General features: G+C 42.0%; 1 protein-coding gene across 7 annotated transcripts in view; it reads left to right on the top strand.

Moving 5' to 3' along the window:
* MGAT5 (alpha-1,6-mannosylglycoprotein 6-beta-N-acetylglucosaminyltransferase) overlaps nt 1-22,438 on the top strand; it is a 395,868-nt gene that overhangs the window by 341,453 nt on the left and 31,977 nt on the right. For all 7 annotated transcript variants that reach the window (XM_043894629.1, XM_043894630.1, XM_043894627.1 and 4 more), the window contains 2 exons: nt 2,657-2,803; nt 12,289-12,405. In XM_043894629.1, the coding sequence (XP_043750564.1) occupies nt 2,657-2,803; nt 12,289-12,405 (264 nt within the window). The remainder of the gene's footprint in view (nt 1-2,656; nt 2,804-12,288; nt 12,406-22,438) is intronic.

Genomic DNA, 22,438 nt, shown 5'->3' with positions numbered 1-22,438 from the left:
AAAGTTATTCTTTGCAGTTTAGTGTTGATGACAGTGTCAGCGCTTCATGGCAGGCCCTGATTTTCAGAGGTTAGGAAATACTATGGTCTCTGGTTAAACCAGTGGAGACCCCTGTCTGCATCTTTCAGGATCTGGAAACCCTGTGCTTTCCTGAGTCCAGCCACAGCCTGATAGAGGTCCTTTTTTCCCTGGAGAGCCGTCACCTCCTCCCCTAAATCTGCCGGGGGTGACAGATCACAGAGATCAAAAGCCTCAAGGATAGTATCCCCTGGATTCTTCATGTTTAATGAAGCTGGGATGTCTTGGAATAGATCTTCCCACCAGTTCCTTCCTTTCTTCTACTGTTGTCAGTTATCCCCCAGCCCTAAGCTGCATGCACAGGCCATACCCTATACACATAAGCTCTTTCTGACAATCTAACTCCTGTTAGCTACATGTTGTACAGTCCCTCAGTCATGTCTGACTGTTTGTGACCCCATGGACTGCAGCATGCCAGGTTGTTCCCTGTCCTTCACTATCTCCCAGAGTTTGCTCAAGCACATAGCCATTGAGTCAGTGATGCTATCCAACCATTTCATCCTCTGTCGTCCCCTTCTCCTCCTGCCCTCAATCTTTCCCAACATCAGAGTTTTTTCCATTGAGTTGGCTCTTCGCATCAGGTGGCCTAAGTATTGGAGATTCAGCTTCAGCATCAGTCCTTCTAATGAATATTCAGGGTTGATTTCCTTTAGGATTGACTGGTTTGTCTCAAGAGTCTTCTCCAGCATCACGGTTCAAAAGCATCAGTTCTTCGGTGCTCAGCTGTCTTTTTGGTCCAACTCTCACATCCATACATGACTCCTAGAAAAACTATAGCTTTGACTAGATGGACCTTTGTCGGCAAAGTGATCTCTGTGCGTTTTAATATGCTGTCTAAGTTTGTTATAGCTTTTCTTCCAAGGAGCAAGCGTCTTTTAATTTCGGGGCTGCAGTCACCATCCACAGTGATTTGGGAGCCCAAGAAAATAAAGTTAGCTACATAATAAGATGCAAAATCGGGGCCTCCAAATGGTGGGGGAGATGCCCCTCATACCAGACAGCTTCCAGGATCCGGCCGCCGTGTTTCCCACCCCTCTGTGTCTCTGGCTCTTCTGCTCCAGGAGAAACGACCCCCACCAGCAGAGGGAGCTCAGCTGGCTTCTCAAAGCTTTTCCTCCACAGTTCCTTCCCCTGCGGATGTCTCTGAGAATCATCTCAAGGTCTACAAGTTATGAAAGGTTATTCTTCCAAAACAACAAAGCACTTCAGTATGCTGTTCTGTGCAAAAGAACATACAGTTATAGGAAAAACCTGAGATTTTAGTTTCTTGTCCCAGAAAATTCCCTGCGGGGCCTTCCTGCCTCTTCAGTATGGCCAACATGGGCCACACTGGATTAAGCCCTGGCATTGGGTGCCCAGCACATACATGCTTTATCTTCCAGTGTTGCCTGGGGAACCCAGCAGCTTGTACTCAGGGCTCTCTAGACAGAACCATTCCAAATCATCATTCAATTAAAGCTGCAGAGATAGGATGGCTGAGGAGAGGACTCAGGAAAAGAGAATCAAGCATCCAGCCATGTCCAAGCCAGCAGCTTCCTTCACTTTTGGGGCCTAGCCCAATGTGATGGCGGAAGGAAAGGACGCTCTGGGGCCCAGTTATCCTTTGCCACTGGCCGTGCCTCAGAGACTGGAGAGATTTCAGGAGCAGCTCCGTCATGTGGCTAGGGAGATCTCACATGTCACCAAGACCAGACTCAGACCCTGCCCGTCAGGACGCACAACCCCCAGCGGTGAGAAACACCCTGGGAGGCGGGTACACAGGGAGGGCTTTCTATGTGATGATGCTTCATTTCTGGTCCCAAATCAGTGCTACTGAACTGCAGCAAGTTCCTTTTGTCACCGGGGCTCTGGGCCACCGCGGGCTCTACAAGGATTCTGAGATGTGTTTTTGCTGCCATCTGTTGTCTGCTGTGGGGACAACTCAGGGTTTACTTGCTGGAGAGGGAAAGCCTGGCCCAGTCACAGCTCCACACCCTCTCCCCACACCGAGAAGAAAATAAAAACCAAGATGTTGATGTCCCCCAGTGAAAACCCCATTATGAAAACCCGTGTTTGCTGACCTACCATCATTTCCAAGCAGCTCCATGGGAACTGAAATCACACTGCCGAGCGACCTTTCTGTCCCTGTGCCCGGCATCCCTGAAAGGGCCTGTTGTTCCTTAGGTTCAATGAAGAAACCTTCTGTTTAGTTAAGCAAGTGTTTTTCCAGTCGTGTCTCCTGTTGCATTACAGAAAGATTATTGTTGAGTCTTGAGTTTTGTTGTTGTTTTTCTTTGAATACCCCCGCCTCCCTACCCCCTCAACTACCCACCCCGACTCTTACTCCTTTCTTTTTTTTTTTTTTTTTCCACAAAGGAGTGAAATTCCTCATGACCTGAGCACCTTCCTGGGCCTTTAAAGGTCCCTGGTCCTGTTTTTCAGGTCCTCTTGTAAGCCGGCTTCTCATCACCCCAGCTCCCCAGGGCCTTGGAACTTCCCAGTCTCAGCGGTGTCCGCACAGGCGTGGAGCCCAGAGGAGACCCCTGTGAGCCAGTCCCGCTCGATGTGTTGACGTGTGATGTTCTTCTCTGTCTTACAGCTGTTTGTTGGGCTTGGGTTCCCGTACGAGGGCCCAGCTCCCCTGGAGGCCATCGCAAATGGATGTGCTTTTCTGAATCCCAAGTTCAACCCACCCAAAAGCAGCAAAAACACAGACTTTTTCATTGGCAAGCCAACTCTGAGAGAGGTAAGCATCTATAAAACTCAATTCTGCTTTCACTCGTATGAATGGTACCTCTTTATTGAGTGCTAGGAGCCCATTTGAACCTCAGAGCCTTGGACGGTAGGTATTGCCAACTTCATTTCACGTACAGTAACTCCCCTACATACGCACCTTCAAGTTTTGAACCTTCAAAGATGCGAGCGTATGTTCACGAATCAATCACTTGAGTTCACGTGCCTGGGATGCAGTCCCGTGTGCTTGCATCCTCTCCAAGCAGTTGCGCTTTTGTGTACTTTGCAGTATTCTGTAGAGTACAGTAGGATAGTATCTTTATTTCAAGCCCAGGATGTGCAGAAGCAAGCATAAAAGCAGCAGTGATGTAGCTGGTACTTGCCTGTTCACTTGATGTCAGCCCCTCTATGCCAGCTCTTATACTTTCTAAGATACTGTACTATAAGATTAAAAGTGTTTTCTTTACTTTTTGTATTTGTTTTTACATATTATTTGTGTGAAAAGTATTATAAACCTATCACAGTACGACTGTATAGCCAATTGTGTTGGTTAGGGACCTCGGTTACCTTTGTTGAACTTAACAAACAAACTAGATTTTCGAACGTGCTCTCAGAATGGAACTCATTTGTATGTAGGGAACTTAATACAGTTGGGTGGAAGGAGGAGGGTGTATAGGGACTCAGACATGGAGGGCTTGATTACATCCCCTCACTAGGTAGTTTCAGAGGCAAGATCCAGTCTAATTTCCATCCATCTACAAAATATGGGGTCTTTTCATCCTACCCCATCTCCATCTTAATTTGAATGGATATCTCCAGCCTTCTAATTGGCTGCACTCTATTTTTCTGAATGATTAGTTTATGGAATAAAAAGAAAATCAACTGGTTAACAGGTTTTTTTTTTAACTTTTTATTTTGTATTTTGGTTTATAGCCAATTAAAAATGTGGTAGTTTCAGGTAAACAGCAAAGGGACTCATGTATCTGTTCTCCCCCCAACTCCTGTCCCATCCAGGCTGCCACATAACATTGAGCAGAGTTCCATGTGCTATACAGTAGATCCTTGTTGGTTATCCAAACTCCGTAACTATCTCTCTCCTCCGTCCTTTCACCCGGAAGCCATAAGTTCGTTCTATAAGCCTGTGATTCTCTTTCTGTTTTGTGAATTCATTTGTAACATTTCTTCTTAGATTGCACATATGAGGGATGTCATAGAATATTTCTCCTTCTCTGTCTGACTTACTTCACTCAGTGTGACACTTTCTAGGTCCATCCATGTTGCTGCAAATTGCATTATTTCATTCTTTTTAATGGCTGAGTCATATTCCATTGTATATGTGTACCACATCTTTATCTGTTCCTCTGCCAATGGGCATTTAGATTGCTTCCATGTCTTGGCTATTGTAAACATTGCTACAATGAACACTCGGGTGCATGTATCCTTTTTGATCATTAATGGGTATTTTTAAAGGACCTACTCTCTGTGATGAGCTTTGGGGAATAAAAAGTGGGCTGTGGGGTCCTTCCTTAAAGAATCATCATCCTTAAGAGAAGTGACGTATCAGAAGTGACTAAATAGTGTGCCTGGTATTTTAGCTGACTGTCAGCCAGCACCACCCTGAGAAGCAGTTCTGCTGTTGTTTGAACTGTTTGCAGAAGCCTTATCTGAATTGCCTTCAGGGGTTCTTTTGAAAACCCACGACGGGGAATGAATCACTGTTGAAGGCAGTTGGATTCTATTTGGGACAATAAACAAAAGTGCATGTGAGTGACCAAGCTGGGTATTTCTATATCTGGTTAGAAAACAAGCATGTGCAAGGAACAGTAAGATCAATTTCTTATTATTTCGTATTTATTTAGTTAGTAAGTGGCTCTGCGGGCTGCTTGCGAGGAGGAAACCTCTAAGTGTTGAGTTGTCCCAGAGCCCCTATCATTCAGGACAAAAGGATGATTCTGCTGTGCAACCCTCCCCACCCCGACCCCCAGACATGTTCTTAAAGCATATTGCTTTCAACTCTGCTACTTTCAAACCTTTATAGGACAATTCTCCTGAAACGCCCCCAGTGAATAAAGCACGTTTTCCATGATTACTCTTTACCAGTCAGAGAGCTGACCAGTTAATAGAGTTGATTATTTTGAGAGTTCTTTTCTTTGACCCTCCCCATCATTGGTGAAAGGGCCAAAGGAGATGGGGAAAGATCAGCAGGACCACAGATTATCCTGAAAAAAGATGGACCTGTGACCAGATAACCTCTGACAAAGGTTAATGGGCTGTGTCAGTGAGAGAGTGTGTGTGTGTGTGCACGCGCGCGTGCGTGTTTGCCTTCTTTTTTCTTCTGCTAATATTATGAATTTGAATTCTTCATTTTGGAGGGGCGAGGGGGAGGTCATTCCTCAGGAATATTTAATGCTCAACAGTGTTTGGACTTCACATGCTGTGGGAGGCACCAGGGCACAGATCAGGAACCTTCAGCCTTATTCTTTGAGAACTTATTCTTTGGAAAATTTCGAAAAGATACTCTCCAGCAGTGAGAACATCTCAATTTAGGCATCTGTGCTTTAGCCTATGACTGATTTTGAAACTTTGGAGCTCTGGGGAAAAAGTGTGGGTTATCAAGTCATTCCTCTGTTTTCATTTGAGTGTAGGAAACCTGTGAAGTTCTATGTCTGCCTAAATTGGATAATTATTTGTAATTTTCAGTATTTTTTTCCACTTTTTGCAATAAATTATACACAATGAAAAATTATGATTCTAACCTTTTTTGAGTGGGCAGTTCACTGGAATTCAGCACATTTGCAATATCATGTAATCATCACCACTCACTACTATCTTTTAACATTTATTGTTCCAAACAGGAACTCTGTACATTACTAATAATGCCCCATTCTCCATTCCCCTAGCCCTGAATAAAATAGTAACCACTACCCTACTTTCTGTCTCTTACCTCTCCTAGGTACCTAATATAGGTGGAATCTTGCAGCATTTGTCCTTTTCTGACTGGCTTATGTCACTAAGCGGGTCTTCAAGGTTAATTCATGTTGTAGCATGTGTCAGAATCTTGTTCCTCTTTAAGGCTGAATAGTACTTCATTGTATGAATGGACCACATTTTATGTATCCATTCATCTGTTTATGGACACTTGGGTTGTTTCCATTTCTTGTCTGTTACAAATAATGCTGCTGTGAACGCGGGCATACAGGTATCTGTCTGAATCCTTGCTTTCAGTTCTTTGTGGTATATATACCTATGGGCAGAATTGTTGGAACTTACTTTTTATTTATTTTGAAATAATTTCAGTCTTATGGAAAAGTTGCAAAAATAGTACAGAGTTTGGTTATGTGCTTCAGGCAGCTTCCACTAATGGCAACATATTATAAAACTACAGTGTAATTGTCACAACCAAGAAATTAACATTGGTACCCTAGCATTATCTAAGCTACAGACTTTGTTTGGATTTCACTAGTTTTTCCACGAACATCCCTTTTCTGGTGCAGAATCCCACATGGGCTTTACTTGTCGTGTCTCATTAGTCTCCTCCAAGCTGTGACAGTTCTTTAATCTTTTACTGTCATTTATGACCTCGACATTTTTGAGTACCAGTCAGTGATTCTAAACACTGTCCCTCAATTTAGATTTGACTGGTGTTTTCTCCTGATTAGTTTAAGGTTAGATAGACATTTTTGGCAAGAATCCTGCAGAAGTGATGTGACCTCAGTGTATCATATCAGGGGGCTAGTGATGTCAGTGTCTTGTTACTGATGATGTAACCTTGATCACTTGGTCAAGGTCATGTTTGCCAGCTTTTCTCCACTGTGAAGTTACTAATTTTTTCTATTTTGGGGGGAAGTACTTTGAAACCATGCAAATATCCTCCAACTCTTTTTTTTTTTTTTTAATTTTTTAATTGAAGGATAATTGCTTTACAGAATTTTCCAGTTTTCTGTCTTACATCAACAAGAATCAGCCATAGGTACACCCATGTCCCTTCCCTCTCAGACCTCCCTCCCATCTCTCTCCCCACCCTACCCTTCAGCCTGTTGTAGATCCTCCAACTTTTGACCATTTATTTTTACCATGTGTCAGTAGATCTTGCTTGCAACCATTATTACAGTGGTATTCTAATGGTGATTTTTCCATCATCTTAAATTTTTTTTTTTTTAAGTGCGTGGAAAGCAAAGAAACCCATCTCTTCTTATTGCAGTTTCTATATACAAGCCTTTGGGAAATGAGTTATCAAAAGTGTTTTAGATTGGTACCTTCTAGATCATTAGAATTAGATAATAATTTAAATTTTGATTCATGAAGATTTTGATAGCACTGTGTTGCAACTGACTACTTTTTCCTGGGAAAAAAAAATGTAGGCCCCCCTCTTAAACACAATCTAACCCTTTCCCAGTGTGTGATGTGATGTAATGTGATGATACATAGATCAGATCAGCCAGGCTGCAGTTGCTGAGTGTGTTCATCCTGTCAGTTGCATTCCTTTAGTAATTTACTTCTTTGTTGAGATGATAGAGGGTTTTCATCCTTCACAGCATAAAAGGGGAATAGGTGTTGGAGCTGTCACCCAGGCATTTGCGTGGCACTGGCGGAGCCTTTCAATAGCTGCTCAACGAGTGACCTCCCACAGGTGACTCCATCAGCCATGGGCCCCCACAGGAGGGCTGGGAGGCAGAGGTCAGCTGACAGATGTTCACTGTATCCCCACAGGGTCTGTGGTACTAAGTTACTACATTAAGGGAACTTATCAAGACACATTTCCTGTTCCCAGGAGCTCAAACTGATTTGGAAGCTTGATAAGAATGATGCTTAATCAATGGGAATGTGTAAGGAAATAACTGAGTACATTAAAGAAGGCTAGTTAACTTGGAGTGTTGCCAGGTGGTGGGTAGGCTGGGTTAGCTGAGATGGGGATGGTGGAGGAGCTGTGCTTTAAGAGAAAAGAAGAGGTGGGTTTCAAGTTTGAGAAACATGAATGTTGATGAGTTGGAGGGAAACCCCAAGCAGGTCACTTTGCTTTATGCAGGAGGGCAGGTTCCATCTGATGTCCATTTCCTTCTCTGCCGGAGACGGTGCAGAGAGCAGGCTGATAGCCAGCGACGTGACTCAGCTTTGAGAGGAGCCAGTGAACCTGACCTCATGGACATGTGGGCCACCGCACTCTGCTCTTTCAGCTCACAGAATCCCCCTGATCAAAGATGCTTTTAGTGCCCACTTCGGCAGCACATATACCAAAGATGCTTTTAATTGGGAAGGAGCTATCAACACTTGTACAGATTTCTAAGGGTCAAGAATCCCTAGAAGGTATCGTTTTTTCCCCCTCAACAAATTGAAAAATTCTAACCGAAGCGTATATAATTGCATAGCCATCTTTTTGTGCCCTAGCTAATCTTTTGCGCTAAGCAACAATTGATCCATATAAATGCATCATATAAATTGTATCTATGTCTCATCTTTGCCTTCATTTGAAGAGAAGTCTAAATTTTTCTTAGTATTTAGGGGGAAAAAAGCTTTGTTTTTATTTTTGCATTGGACCCATTTTTATTTTTTGGCGGCATGTGGGCTCTTTGTTGCTCCACAGGGGCTTCTCTCTACTTGCTGTGTGCAGGCTTCTCTTGTTTTGGAACACAGGCCCTAGACCTTATGGGCTCCATCACCCTGAGACATGTGGGATCTTAGTTCCCCAACCAGGGATTGAACTGATATCTCCTTCATTGGACCCCTTTTTAAAACCATACTCTGCATACTTAGGAAAAGAAGTTCCATGTGCCTTAAGTATAGTGTGGTTGGTTCAAGTTATACTCTAATATGAATTGTATTTTAATCTTTATATTGGGAAACACATTAGCATGTTCTTGATCATTATTCTGACATTTTATAAGCCATTGGAAATTCTCTGGCTCCAGGGTTTCCTCTTCCACAAAGAGAACTCATGTTCTTCCTGGAGATTTAATGGCCACTCTGAAATAATGTCTCATAGTTAATAAGATTTTCATGACTTTTACAAACTATATACTTCAGTAAACATACTAATGGATATACAATGAAGTGTCTCAAACCAGATGGTTCTCAATAAATTAACAAGGAGTGTAACATTCAGATGGGGAATAAGGCATCACAGAAAGCCTTACTCATAAAATTAAGTAACCCTCCATAAATGTAAATGAACATGATAATAATGGCTCAGCATTTCGTATCTTCTAAGTGCTTAGAGCAACCTTGTAAATAAGCAGGGACCTTAAGAGTCAGAGGGGAGACAGACTGCTAAGTAGTGACATTGATGGCAACTTTCATTTACCCTGATTCAATTGGAAGAATTAATTAGTTGGTTCTCCAGGTCACAAAATGAAAATGGTGTGACATTTTGCTCAGCTTCAGGGAAGGTCTTATACAGACATACATTCAGTCCTGCAATTTTTCTTTTTTTAGGTTAGCAAGTTTTTAAAAAATGATGAAAAGGCTGGTGTTTACATTGAGCTTCTTTTGGTCTTTGTTTTAAGAACTCAGGAGCATCTTTTAAAATTGTCATCTTCGTTTTTTGTCAAAAGGTAAAAAGTTGTTGAAGGATCTGGATTTGAATCTGCTCTGTTGCTTTCTGGCTATGTAGCCCTGATGAATTTTAAACCCCTCTAAACCTGAGAATCCTCACTGTTATACGGGAAACCTGATAATAATGTCTGCATGGGTGATGAGCACAGTGCCTGGCCCAACGAGGGGCTTCGGTGATATGTGCTCAATCTACAATATGTGCTGAAAAAAAAGAAAAGGATGTTCCCCCAGCTCTAAGACCCTGCGGTCACTCTCCTTTCACTGAGCACACAGATGAGCAAAAAGAAGAGGGTGCGTGTCAGATGGATGGGGAACTGCAGGCTAGCAAGAGGTGTGACTCTGGCAGAGGCAAAAATAAAACCTAGGATCCCTGCATCTAGAAGCGTATGAGTGGGGGCCAGCGAAGGCTCAGTAATTTATCTTCTCCCCCCTTCCCCACCACCAACTATTGCCTGCACACCATTCATGTGGTAAGGCACAAAGAAGAGTGATCAAAAGCAAGATGGAGAGCTGCCCATTGAATCCTCCAGTTCTCTGAGTATACTGGGGTCTGAAGGAGAAAAGAGAACCAGCCCCTTCTTTTACGTGTATTATTACATCTACTTTTCTGTCCCGAAATGAATTCATAAACAGTATGCCCTGCTAACATATATAATTTTTTAAAAGGCTGATTCTCTAACTCTAATATGAAAGAGAAATAAAAGGAAAACACTGTGCAGAAAGGTAGAAGATATTTTGTGTATACACAGTCCAGAAATGCTATCCCATACCCACGAAAAAGCACCCTGGAAGGCAGCAGTGGTGTCTCTGCCTCCTTACAGTGAATATGTTTGTATTTAAGAGGAATAAGATGTTGAGTTGAAGCTGGTCAGCCCTTTTTGCTTATCATTGCCATCAGGAAAGAGAAGGTAAATAGAAAGGTGCCTACGCATAGATACGCAGATATACACAATTAGCATTACTGTGACAGCTTCAAATATGGACTAGTTAGGGTACATTGTCCTGGAGACCCAGCGCTTCTGGGTGGCATTGACTTTACTGCCATGATTTTTCTGAAACAATAATGACTCGTTGGTGAAATTTGAATAAAACAGAGCACAAAGGCTCTTTGATTTACATAGGCAGTTATGTTCCTGGAAAACTCAATGTGTGTTCAAATTGTGCCAAAGAGTGGATTCTGTGAACCCACAGGAGAGCTGGGGCGGCATGTGAAGGTCTGTGGGGAGTGGGCAGCTCTGCCCCATGCAGGACTGTTATCCCATCTCAAGGCATCTGGCATCCTTGGTCCTCAGCCAGGGACTAGGAAAGCACCCGCTGACCCAAGAACTCAACATGTGCTCACAGAGTCTAGAATGCTGTCTTTATATCACACCATTATAGGGATACAAGAATAAAGGTGGGAATGAGTCTGAGGGGTAAATTTAGTTTTCTTAAAAACTGGATTTTTCAAGAACTGGGAGTTACCAATATTCCTCTGGGTCTCTTTGGTTGCCCTTTGTTTTTAAAATAAAACCTCCTTTAGAACAAAAGCTGCCTTTCCTGGCTTTTCTCGTCACACATTGTCTTTATGACTGTTAAGTTTCCGATGTTCTGCTAATGATTATTCCAAAAATTCTGTTTTTCCTGGTTTTCTTGTTTCTCTATTTGTCACCTTTCAGATGTGCCATTACGTGTCCCTTTATGACTTTAAAACCTGTAATGACTTTATTGTAATTTTATCATGTTTATCTGTCCTAACCAGTATTTTATAATAGATACTAGTTCCATCTAGGTGATTTTCAGGACTGGGCTATAATTGAGGAAATAATGTTCATTATTTCTTGGTGTGATTTGAGGGATTGAGCAGCCACTTGTAACAGCCTCCACATCACCTGGTTATGACACTGTAACTCTTTCTTCCAAATGGTATTCAGGGTATGGAGCATCACTGGACCTGCCCTGTGGGTCTTAGGCAGGGCCATGACCCACATCTCACTCTCCAGGGACCCCCGGACGCCTAGGATCCCCTCTAAAGTGCCCAGGATCCAGGCCCAGAGAGTCTAAGACAGCCTGGCTATGTGTCTTTTTTTTTTAATATATATATTTTTTAATTAAAAAAATATTTTTTCTTTGCCTGAGACAGGTCTCAGTTACAGCACTCAGGATTGTTGATCTTCGTTGTGTTAACATCTTACATGTCACAGTCTTTTAATTGTGACATGCAAACTCAGTTGTGGCATGTGGGATCTAGTTCCCTGACCAGAGACTGAACCCCAGGTCCCCTGCATTGGGAGCCTGAAGTCTTAGCCACCGGACCACCAGGGAAGTCCCCATGTGTCTTTTTAAATGTCCCACGTGAACCTAATGGGCACCCACAGGCCCTACGGGTGCTACCAGCCGGGCACACCAACAGCCTTGGTTTCCTTACCTGAACCCATCAGTGCTGTGTGTGCGAATCCAGAGAGTATGCATATCCAGTCCTGACCTAGGAGGGCCCAGTGGATGTCCTGCTGGGTCAAAAACAGAGAAGCTACGGAGCCCTCCCCCGTTTATTATTATCTGTTTATGGGGTTGACTTGGCTTCCCAGGTGGCGCAGTGGTAAAGAACCCATCTGCCAGTGCAAGAGAGGTAAGAGGTGCAGGTTCGATCCCTAAGTCAGGGAGACCCCTGGAGGGAGGGCATGGCAACCCACTCCAGTATTCTTGCCTGGAGAATCCCATGGACAGAGGAGCCTGGCAGGCTATAGTCCATCGGGTCGCAAAGAGTTGGACACGAATGAAGCGAGTTAGCTTGCATGCATGCTTATGGGGTGCTTAGGAGGTTTCCATTGTCAGGAGGAAGAACAGAAAATGACTTGTTACCTACACAAGTCCAAGTCTGAATCATAAAAAGCATTACACTTCACCTGGCACAGAAGGCTGAAAAAAGTCAGTGTTTGTGAGACTGAGGTTCTGTTTTTCCTTTTCCAGCTGACGTCACAGCATCCTTATGCTGAAGTTTTCATCGGCCGGCCACATGTTTGGACCGTTGACCTTGGCAATCAGGAGGAGGTCGAGGATGCCGTGAAAGCGATTTTAAGTCAGAAGGTTGTTTCTTTTATTCCATCTTCTCCATTGATAATGTGAACGGGATGGTGTGGAAAGCATTCCAGGCGCTTCGTTTGAGTAGTTAGAACATTTCCATGTCAGCTTAACTCTGGCATTAGAAAACAGCCCAGTTGAAGGGCTGGCCTGCGGATTTGGTGGATGTTCCATGACGTGGAAATGGAGCTGGTGTCCAGATGAGTGCAGATTCTGCAGATCTTTTGACATGACTCCTGGGTCCCATGAACGGTAGTAGGAGCTTGAATTGTTACTTGAGTCTTTGACCTAATTATGTAGCTCTCCTAAAGATCATAAAAGATAGTCCTGCTCCCCTGCAAAAAAAAAAAAAAAGTGAGAAGGATAAGGAATAATTAAGGAATTACTGGGAAATGTTTTTCTATAGCATCTATTTATTTGGCTTTTCTACCTATGCATCTTATAGAATTTTATATAAGAAACTAACTTCTCTGGACTTTTCCTGATCAGTTCAGCATCATGTATTAAATACCTACTGTATGCAGAGCACTTTCTGAACCACTGTAGGGGATGCTTACTTCATAAACATAAAGGAGGCTGGTTCCACCTAGGATCCAACGGCACCCCCTCGGGCAGTTACTTAACCTCTGAGCCTCAGTTTCCTCATCCTTAAAGAAGGATAGTTTCATCCTTTACAGGTGCTTGAGAAGATTCAATGAGACAATGAATATAAAGTGCTTAAAGGTAATGTCAGCATCATAATAAACATTTAGTCAGTAGTATGAAGGCAGTCCCAGGTGGCGCTAATGTAAAGAACTCACCTGCCAATGCAGGAGACATGAGAGACATGGGTTTGATCCCTGGGTCAGGAAGATCCCCTGGAGAAGTGCATGGCAACCCACTCCAGTATTCTTGCCTTGAGAATCCCATGGACAGAGGAGCCTGGCAAGCTACAGTCCATAGAGTGGCAAAGAGTTGGACAGGACTGAAGTGACTTAGTGCACACGCACACATGAAGTCAATGTTAGTATAACATATGCAATAATATTCTTTTTTATTGAAGTGTAATTGATTTACAATGTTGTGTTTCAAGTATACAGCAAAGTGATTAAGTTATCCATATATAAATTCTTTATCATATTTGTTTTCCATTATGGTTTGTCACAAGATATTGGATATAGTTGCCTGTGCTATACAGTAGGACCTGGTTGTTTATCCATCCTATATGTAATGGTTGGCATCAGCTCGCCTCAGCTCCCAATCCAACCCTCCCCTGCCCCCTTTCCCCTGGCAACCAAAAGTCTGTCCGCTATGTCTGTGAGTCTCTTTCTGTTTTGTAGACAAGTTCATTTGCGTTGTATCTTAGATTCCACAAATCAGTGATATCGTACAATGATATGCCTTTATATGACGTGCTTCACTTAGTATGATAGTCTGTTGGCTGTTGGGTCCATTCATGTAGCTGAAAATGGCATTATTTCATTTTTGTGGCTGAGTAATATTCCAGTGTGTGTGTGTGTGTAAGTAACATATATACCATGTCTTCTTTATCCACTCTTCCATTGATGGACATTTAGTTTGTTTCTATGTCACGGCCATTGTAATGCTATAATATTCTTATTTTTGTTAGTGATAGTCTTGATTTTCACTAGATTGTAAGCAACATGGGCAGGAACTGTATCTGTCTCACTGCTGTGTTCTCAGGACCCAGCATAATGATGTACCTCACAGATGCATGGGAAGCGTGGAGGGAGTGAGGATAGATATTTGCAAATCACCACACTAAGGCAAAGGATGTTTGGTGCCAAGACCAACATGCCAGAGATTGAGAAGTGTCTGTCTTCTCTGCTTCTTTTTTTTAATTGAAGCATAGTTGATTTACAATATCTTACTAGTTTTCTGTGTACAGAAAAATGATTCAGATATGTGTGTATACTTTTTTTCATATTCTTTTCCATTTTACTCTATTATAGGATATTGAATATAGTGCCCTGTTCTATACAGTATAGGAGCTTGTTGTTTATCTATTTTATATATAGTAGTTTGTCATCTCAAACTCCTAATTTATCCCTCCCCACTCCTTTTTCTCTGGTAACAGTAGGTTTTTCTGTATCTTCTCTGCTGCTTATAAGGACATCAGGAGAATACAACATTGAGTTAAGTCTCAGAGGATGAGTGGGGATCTGCAAACCTAAACTGAGAAGTGGGTTCAAGAAGATAAGAGTTGGAGGAACAGTGAGAATCACGGGGAAGAGTCTAGAAAGGCATGTATGCTAGGAGAAGTCACCAGTTGGCCCATGTAAAGGACCATCTGACCCCTTTGAGAAATAAAATGTGTACCCCACAAGAGCCAGTTTCAGCTTCCTGAGAACATCTCCAGGGACAGGAGCATTCCAGTGTTGTCCATGTCCCTTTAGAGGGACTATACTTATTGAGCTCTGGGGTGACTGCTCAGAGCTTCCCATCAGTGATGTGTACAATCACATCTCTGCCTCAACAGTTTAGGGCAGAAGTTCCCCAGACCTCTGGTGGCCAAGCCGAGAGATGGAGTGCCTAGTGAGGCTAGCTGCCTCAAGTGTCTGCCACACGTCTGGATCTTCCCCACCAGAGGGGCCTCCTCATAAAGACTGAAAGCTCTTCTTTCTTCAGCCTCAGAGTCCTCTAGGGTGTTAGCTTCGAGAGCTGCCATAACAAAGAACCACAGCTTGGTGATTTAAACAACACAAATTTATTCCCTCACAGTTCTGGAGGCCCCAAGTCTAAAGTTAAATGTCGGCAGGGCCATGCGCCCTCTGAAGCCCCTCTTGGAGGGTGCTTCCTTGTCTCATCCACCTTCTGCTATTCTTGGCTTGTAGCTGCAACACTTTAATCCCTGTCTCTGTTGTCACGAAATGGTCTCCATATGTGTGTCTCTCTGTCTTCTCCACTTCTTACAGAGACATCAGTCATATTGGATTAGAAAGAAAGACAAGAAAGTGAAGTTGCTCAGTCATATCCGACTCTCTGCGACCCCATGGACTGTAGCCTACCAGGCTTCTCCATCCATGCGATTTTCCAGGCAGGAGTACCAGAGTGGGTTGCCATTTCCTTCTACAGGGAATCTTCCCAACCCAGGGACCAAACCCAGGTCTCCCGCATTGCAGGCAGACGCTTTACCCTCTGAGTCACCAGGGAAGCCCTTACTGGATTAGAGGACGCCCTAAATCAGTATGACCTCATCTCACTTGATTCTGTCTGTTTGCATCTCCAGATAGAGTCCCATTCACAGGGTTAGGACTTCAACATATCTTTTTTGGGGGACAGTTCAACCCACAACACTTAGTTAAGTGTGCATGGCCTCAAAAAGGAGTAGTTCAAAAGTTAATGTACAGATGAAAATCTTGGGTCATAAAGTTCAAAACCTTGTAGCTCATAGATCCGTTTTGTCAGACAGAAATCTCGTAGGAATGCCTGACACATAAAGCAGTGAGTGGGTGCTGAGTTCTGTCCACTCCTAAGCGAGCACACTCCATGGAACATCTACTGTTCCATGTTTTAAAACCCTTTCCCTTGGTGGTTTGAACAACACAGATTTGTTTAAATAATTTTAAACTAAGGACACTTAACTGGTGTGGGGGAGGGTGTTAATTATAATAGATGATATGTAGGGAGAAGCTCTTTCTACACATGTAAAATCTCTCTATACATCTTTATGAGCCTTATCTCATTTAATCCTTCTACAGATAAGAATATTAAGGTTTAAAGAAATTAAGTAATTTACCTAAAATCGCACAACTAATAAGTAGTAGGACCTGGATAGAAACTAGTATTTTGGCTGGTTTATTAAGATGAAATTTAAGAAGAAAAACAGCATGAAATGAAGTAAAGGAAAAGTTGAGAGTTAGAAAGAGAGATAAAATAAGGGATGAGAGTAATACAAAAACAATTGTCATTATAACCCTTAAGCTTGTTATAAATGTGTCAGAAATTTGGTACCAAGATTTCTCATATTTAATTACAAGATTTTAGGTTACATGACACTCAAAAAAGCAAGAAAACATGACACATCATTAAGAGAGGACTCTGTCAATAAAACCAGACCCAGAGATGATCCAGATGTTGGAATTATCAGACAGCAAATTTTAAATGCTGAGACAAATATATTAAAATGTTTGATGGAAAAAGTGGACAGCATATGTGAACAGATGGGGGATTTCAGCAGAAATGGAAAAAGGAATTTTAAGCCAAATGAAAAAAATACTAGAACCGAAGGTACAGACAGTATCAGAAATGAACTCTTTCACTGGATTTATCAGCAGACTGTACACAGCAGAGGAAAATAATCAGTGAACTTAACAGCTTGTCAGTAGAAATTATTGAAATTAGAGAAACAAGATAAAAAGAAGGGGCATATAAGATGTGTGGAACAACATCAAACAACCTAACTTAAGTGTGATGGGAATCTTGGAGGAGAGAATGATCAGAAGAAACATTTGTGAAAAGATGATGGCTAAGAATTTTCTAAAATTGATGAATGACATCAACCTACAGATCGTGGGAGCTCAGTGAAGGCCAAGCAGGATAAATATGGAGAAAAACACAGTTAGGTACATTGTAGCTGAACTGCCAAAAATGAAAGATAAGGAAAATAATCTTGAAAGCAGTCAGAGAAAAATTTATTACATTCAGGGGAATGACAGTATAAAAGACGACCAACTTCCTATTGGAAATAATGGAGACCATAGAAGATTCCATAGGAGCCAGAATATGTAGAGCCTTTAAAGAGATCACCATAGGGATTATGGATTTTATTCTAAGTATGATGGGTAGTTTTGAACAGTGGAATGGCATGACCTGTCTTACATTTGAAATCATCAAGAGAAATTACATGAAGTGTCTAACTTAAAATTCTCGACTTAGTAGATAGAGGAGATAAGACTCAACCCGTGGTCTTCTGCCTTCTAAGACTGTCTCTCATTGACTGGTGCCAAGCCACCAGTCAGGTGGGGCCATGCAGGGGTTAGCTGATCTCAGATTGCAGTTCCCGTAGAAATCCACACTCTGACTTAGAACGCTGAGTGATGCCAGAGGAGAGAGGACATCGCACAGGAAGGAAGAAGGTAAAGAGGAGAAAATGAAGGACAATGTGGGGGATAGGGACAGTTTCCAAGGCCAGGAGGGACTGCGTGGTGCAGTCTGCAGGCATCCTTCCTGTGGCCATGATTAACAGTCCTTCCACCAGGCGGGATGATCAAACACTCCCCCCTGCTTCTCCATAACTGGCCCTATTTGGGATTCTCAGTGACTGGTGCGGTTTCACATTCCCTTTCATTCCATTCCCCAAAGAGGCCTTGACTTTCCCTGAAGGACTGTTATGCAGAATGCTCTCTCTCTCTCTCACTGACACACACACACAAAATGTGTGCAACAGATCTAACATCAGAGACTAGCCAATGCTCGATATTCCTTAAGCTGCAGAGCTTTCCCACACAGAGGGCCCTGTTCCCATCCACAGCAAGATGGCTCATGGAACTTACTGGCAGCGATGGCTTAAGAATATAGTTTCTTTTCTTTTTGACTTTTCCTTTATAGGAAAATTGGTTCCTTATCTTTTAGAACAGTGAACTGGCCACAGAGCAAGCAATGAGTCAGCATCCCTTTGGTTAACCTGGGTTTGGTTGGTAGGGTGACCTAGGAAGAGCCGTTTTTCTGTGTTTATTGCATGAGCTCTTTGAATTAATTCACTTTCATTTCTAATGGATGCCCTTTGGAATATGTTGTAGGAATGACCTTTGAGTGTTTAGTATGCTTCCTACCGCATAACTGGATCTGTTGGTGGCATGACGCATGGTCACTGATGTTTGTTTATCTCACTCTAGAAATCATACTTATCCCTTTATAAATGAAACCGATATGCCAAGTCCTCTATTGTATGTTTTTTGTTGTTCTTATTCCTCCATATATTTTCCAACAAACATGGGGGGAGACATATTTCTAGCCAATTAGAGAAAGCTTCTGGAATCACTCACAGGTTGGTTAAATAAATATTCTTTAAAAGAAAATAAGAAGTATACATTGGGTGTAAAGGACTAGAGAGGGCACAGCAAGTGCAAAAGCTTGAGATGAAAAGATGCAGGCTTGGAAGATGTAAGTCAGTTAAAGAATTTTGTGGTCATCTGAGATGAACTATCTAGGGACAAAAGGACCTTAGTTCTTGCAAAATAGTCCTGCCCTGGTATTACAGTACTTATGGCTCTGCCTCTTTTGGAGCTCTCTGGGTGGATGAGGGCAGCCATGGCTGTGTGATATGTCATCTAATTGTGTATTCAAAGACACGTTATGAAAGTGACAGTGATAGATGATGAAGATTTTGAATGTAATGTATGAATCAACACAGAAAACGGGAGAATATGCCTTGCGCCCAACTGCTTGGCTTCCCCCAGATGAGTATCTTCTCTGTCAGTTTCCCATTTTCATCAGGCTTCACCTCACGGATGTTTTGTCCAGGCCTCCACCCTGCAGATTTGAGATAGGCAAGTGCAGACTTAAGAGGGACGTGGTGAACGTGCCAACTGCTGTTGGGTTCTCTGAAGCTGTAAAAAATTGGATTACTGGTGATTTTCTCCCAAGTGTAATGTCCATTTCAGGTTAATAATGCCAGACGGCTGCCCCTGAAGACACGGACCTCAGAATGTTGGCGTAGGCGGTGCAGAACTCCAACCCACTTTTCTTCCCTTTCCGTCAGTATCACAGTGCTGATCAGATTGCCTCCCCCACCCCAGTGAGGCACCTTCTGCATTACTTGCACGCTCAGATAAAGTCCAGGCTCCTTGGGGTAGAAATCTCAAGTCCTTTGTGGAAATCCAGTGAGCTCCTTCCTAGCCTAGCTCATTAGACTCCATGATCCTAGTTCTGTCCTCCCACACTCCTTCTTTCAAGTCTAATTTCCCACTACTTGCCTCCCCGGAGAACATCTTCCATATCTTGGCCCTCCCTCAGTGTTGGCTTGCTGAAATCATAGCTGGTCTTTTTTTTTTTTTTTTTTTAGATTTTTTTTTTTTTTCAGTGGGTTTTGTCATATATTGATATGAATCAGCCATGGATTTACATGTATTCCCAATCCCGATCCCCCCTCCCACCTCCCTCTCCACCCGATTCCTCTGAGTCTTCCCAGTGCACCAGGCCGGAGCACTTGTCTCATGCATCCCACCTGGGCTGATGATCTGTTTCACCATAGATAGTATACATGCTGTTCTTTTGAAATATCCCACCCTCACATTCTCCCACAAAGTTCAAAAGTCTGTTCTGTATTTCTGTGTCTCTTTTTCTGTTTTGCATATAGGGTTATCGTTATCACCTTCCTAAATTCCATATATATGTGTTAGTATGCTGTAATGTTCTTTATCTTTCTGGCTTACTTCACTCTGTATAATGGGCTCCAGCTTCATCCATCTCATTAGAACTGATTCAAATGAATTCTTTTTAATGGCTGAGTAATATTCCATGGTGTATATGTACCACAGCTTCCTTATCCATTCATCTGCTGATGGGCATCTAGGTTGCTTCCATGTCCTGGCTATTATAAACAGTGCTGCGATGAACATTGGGGTGCACGTGTCTCTTTCAGATCTGGTTTCCTCAGTGTGTATGCCCAGAAGTGGGATTGCTGGGTCATATGGCAGTTCTATTTCCAGTTTTTTAAGAAATCTCCACACTGTTTTCCATAGCGGCTGTACTAGTTTGCATTCCCACCAACAGTGTAAGAGGGTTCCCTTTTCTCCACACCCTCTCCAGCATTTATTGCTTGTAGACTTTTGGATAGCAGCCATCCTGACTGGCGTGTAATGGTACCTCATTGTGGTTTTGATTTGCATTTCTCTAATAATGAGTGATGTTGAGCATCTTTTCATGTGTTTGTTAGCCATCTGTATGTCTTCTTTGGAGAAATGTCTGTTTAGTTCTTTGGCCCATTTTTTGATTGGGTCATTTATTTTTCTGGAATTGAGCTGCAGGAGTTGCTTGTATATTTTTGAGATTAATCCTTTGTCTGTTTCTTCATTTGCTATTATTTTCTCCCAATCTGAGGGCTGTCTTTTCACCTTGCTTATAGTTTCCTTTGTAGTGCAAAAGCTTTTAAGTTTCATTAGGTCCCATTTGTTTAGTTTTGCTTTTATTTCCAATATTCTGGGAGGTGGGTCATAGAGGATCTTGCTGTGATTTATGTCAGAGAGTGTTTTGCCTATGTTCTCCTCTAGGAGTTTTATAGTTTCTGGTCTTACATTTAGATCTTTAATCCATTTTGAGTTTATTTTTGTGTATGGTGTTAGAAAGTGTTCTAGTTTCATTCTTTTACAAGTGGTTGACCAGTTTTCCCAGCACCACTTGTTAAAGAGGTTGTCTTTTTTCCATTGTATATCCTTGCCTCCTTTGTCAAAGATAAGGTGTCCATAGGTTCGTGGATTTATCTCTGGGCTTTCTATTCTGTTCCATTGATCTATATTTCTGTCTTTGTGCCAGTACCATACTGTCTTGATGACTGTGGCTTTGTAGTAGAGTCTGAAGTCAGGCAGGTTGATTCCTCCCGTTCCATTCTTCTTTCTCAAGATTATTTTGGCTATTCGAGGTTTTTTGTATTTCCATACAAATTGTGAAATTCTTTGGTCTAGTTCTGTGAAAAATACCGTTGGTAACTTGATAGGGATTGCATTGAATCTATAGACTGCTTTGGGTAGAATAGCCATTTTGACAATATTGATTCTTCCAACCCAGGAACACGGTATGTTTCTCCATCTGTTTGTGTCCTCTTTGATTTCTTTCATCAGTGTTTTATAGTTTTCTATGTATAGGTCCTTTGTTTCTTTAGGTAGATATACTCCTAAGTATTTTATTCTTTTTGTTGCAATGGTGAATGGTATTGTTTCCTTAATTTCTCTTTCTGTTTTTTCATTGTTAGTATATAGGAATGCAAGGGATTTCTGTGTGTTAATTTTATATCCTGCAACTTTACTATATTCATTGATTAGCTCTAGTAATTTTCTGGTAGAGTCTTTAGGGTTTTCTATATAGAGGATCATGTCATCTGCAAACAGTGAGAGTTTTACTTCTTCTTTTCCTATCTGGATTCCTTTTACTTCTTTTTCTGCTCTGATTGCTGTGGCCAGAACTTCCAACACTATGTTGAATAGTAGTGGTGAGAGTGGGCACCCTTGTCTTGTTCCTGATTTCAGGGGAAATGCCTTCAATTTTTCACCATTGAGGGTGATGCTTGCTGTGGGTTTGTCATATATAGCTTTTATTATGTTGAGGTATGTTCCTTCTATTCCTGCTTTTTGGAGAGTTTTAATCATAAATGAGTGTTGAATTTTGTCAAAGGCTTTCTCTGCATCTATTGAGATAATCATATGGTTTTTATCTTTCAATTTGTTAATGTGGTGTATTACATTGATTGATTTGCGGATATTAAAGAATCCTTGCATTCCTGGGATAAAGCCCACTTGGTCATGGTGTATGATTTTTTTAATATGTTGTTGGATTCTGTTTGCTAGAATTTTGTTAAGGATTTTTGCATCTATGTTCATCAGTGATATTGGCCTGTAGTTTTCTTTTTTTGTGGCATCTTTGTCTGGTTTTGGAATTAGGGTGATGGTGGCCTCATAGAATGAGTTTGGAAGCTTACCTTCATCTGCAATTTTCTGGAAGAGTTTGAGTAAGATAGGTGTTAGCTCTTCTCTAAATTTTTGGTAGAATTCAGCTGTGCAGCCATCTGGTCCTGGGCTTTTGTTTGCTGGAAGATTTTTGATGACAGTTTCGATTTCCTTGCTTGTGATGGGTCTGTTAAGATCTTCTATTTCTTCCTGGTTCAGTTTTGGAAAGTTATACTTTTCTAAGAATTTGTCCATTTCATCCAAGTTGTCCATTTTATTGGCATAGAGCTGCTGGTAGTAGTCTCTTATGATCCTTTGTATTTCAGTGTTGTCTATTGTGATCTCTCCATTTTCATTTCTAATTTTAATTTGGTTTTTCTCTCTTTGTTTCTTAATGAGTCTTGCTAATGGTTTGTCAATTTTGTTTATTTTTTCAA

Source organism: Cervus elaphus, chromosome 33 (genome assembly GCF_910594005.1).
Source record: "Cervus elaphus chromosome 33, mCerEla1.1, whole genome shotgun sequence".
Classification (NCBI taxonomy): Eukaryota; Metazoa; Chordata; class Mammalia; order Artiodactyla; family Cervidae; genus Cervus; species Cervus elaphus.
Note: the sequence above shows the minus strand (reverse complement) of the source record. Positions and strands in the feature narration are given on the sequence as shown.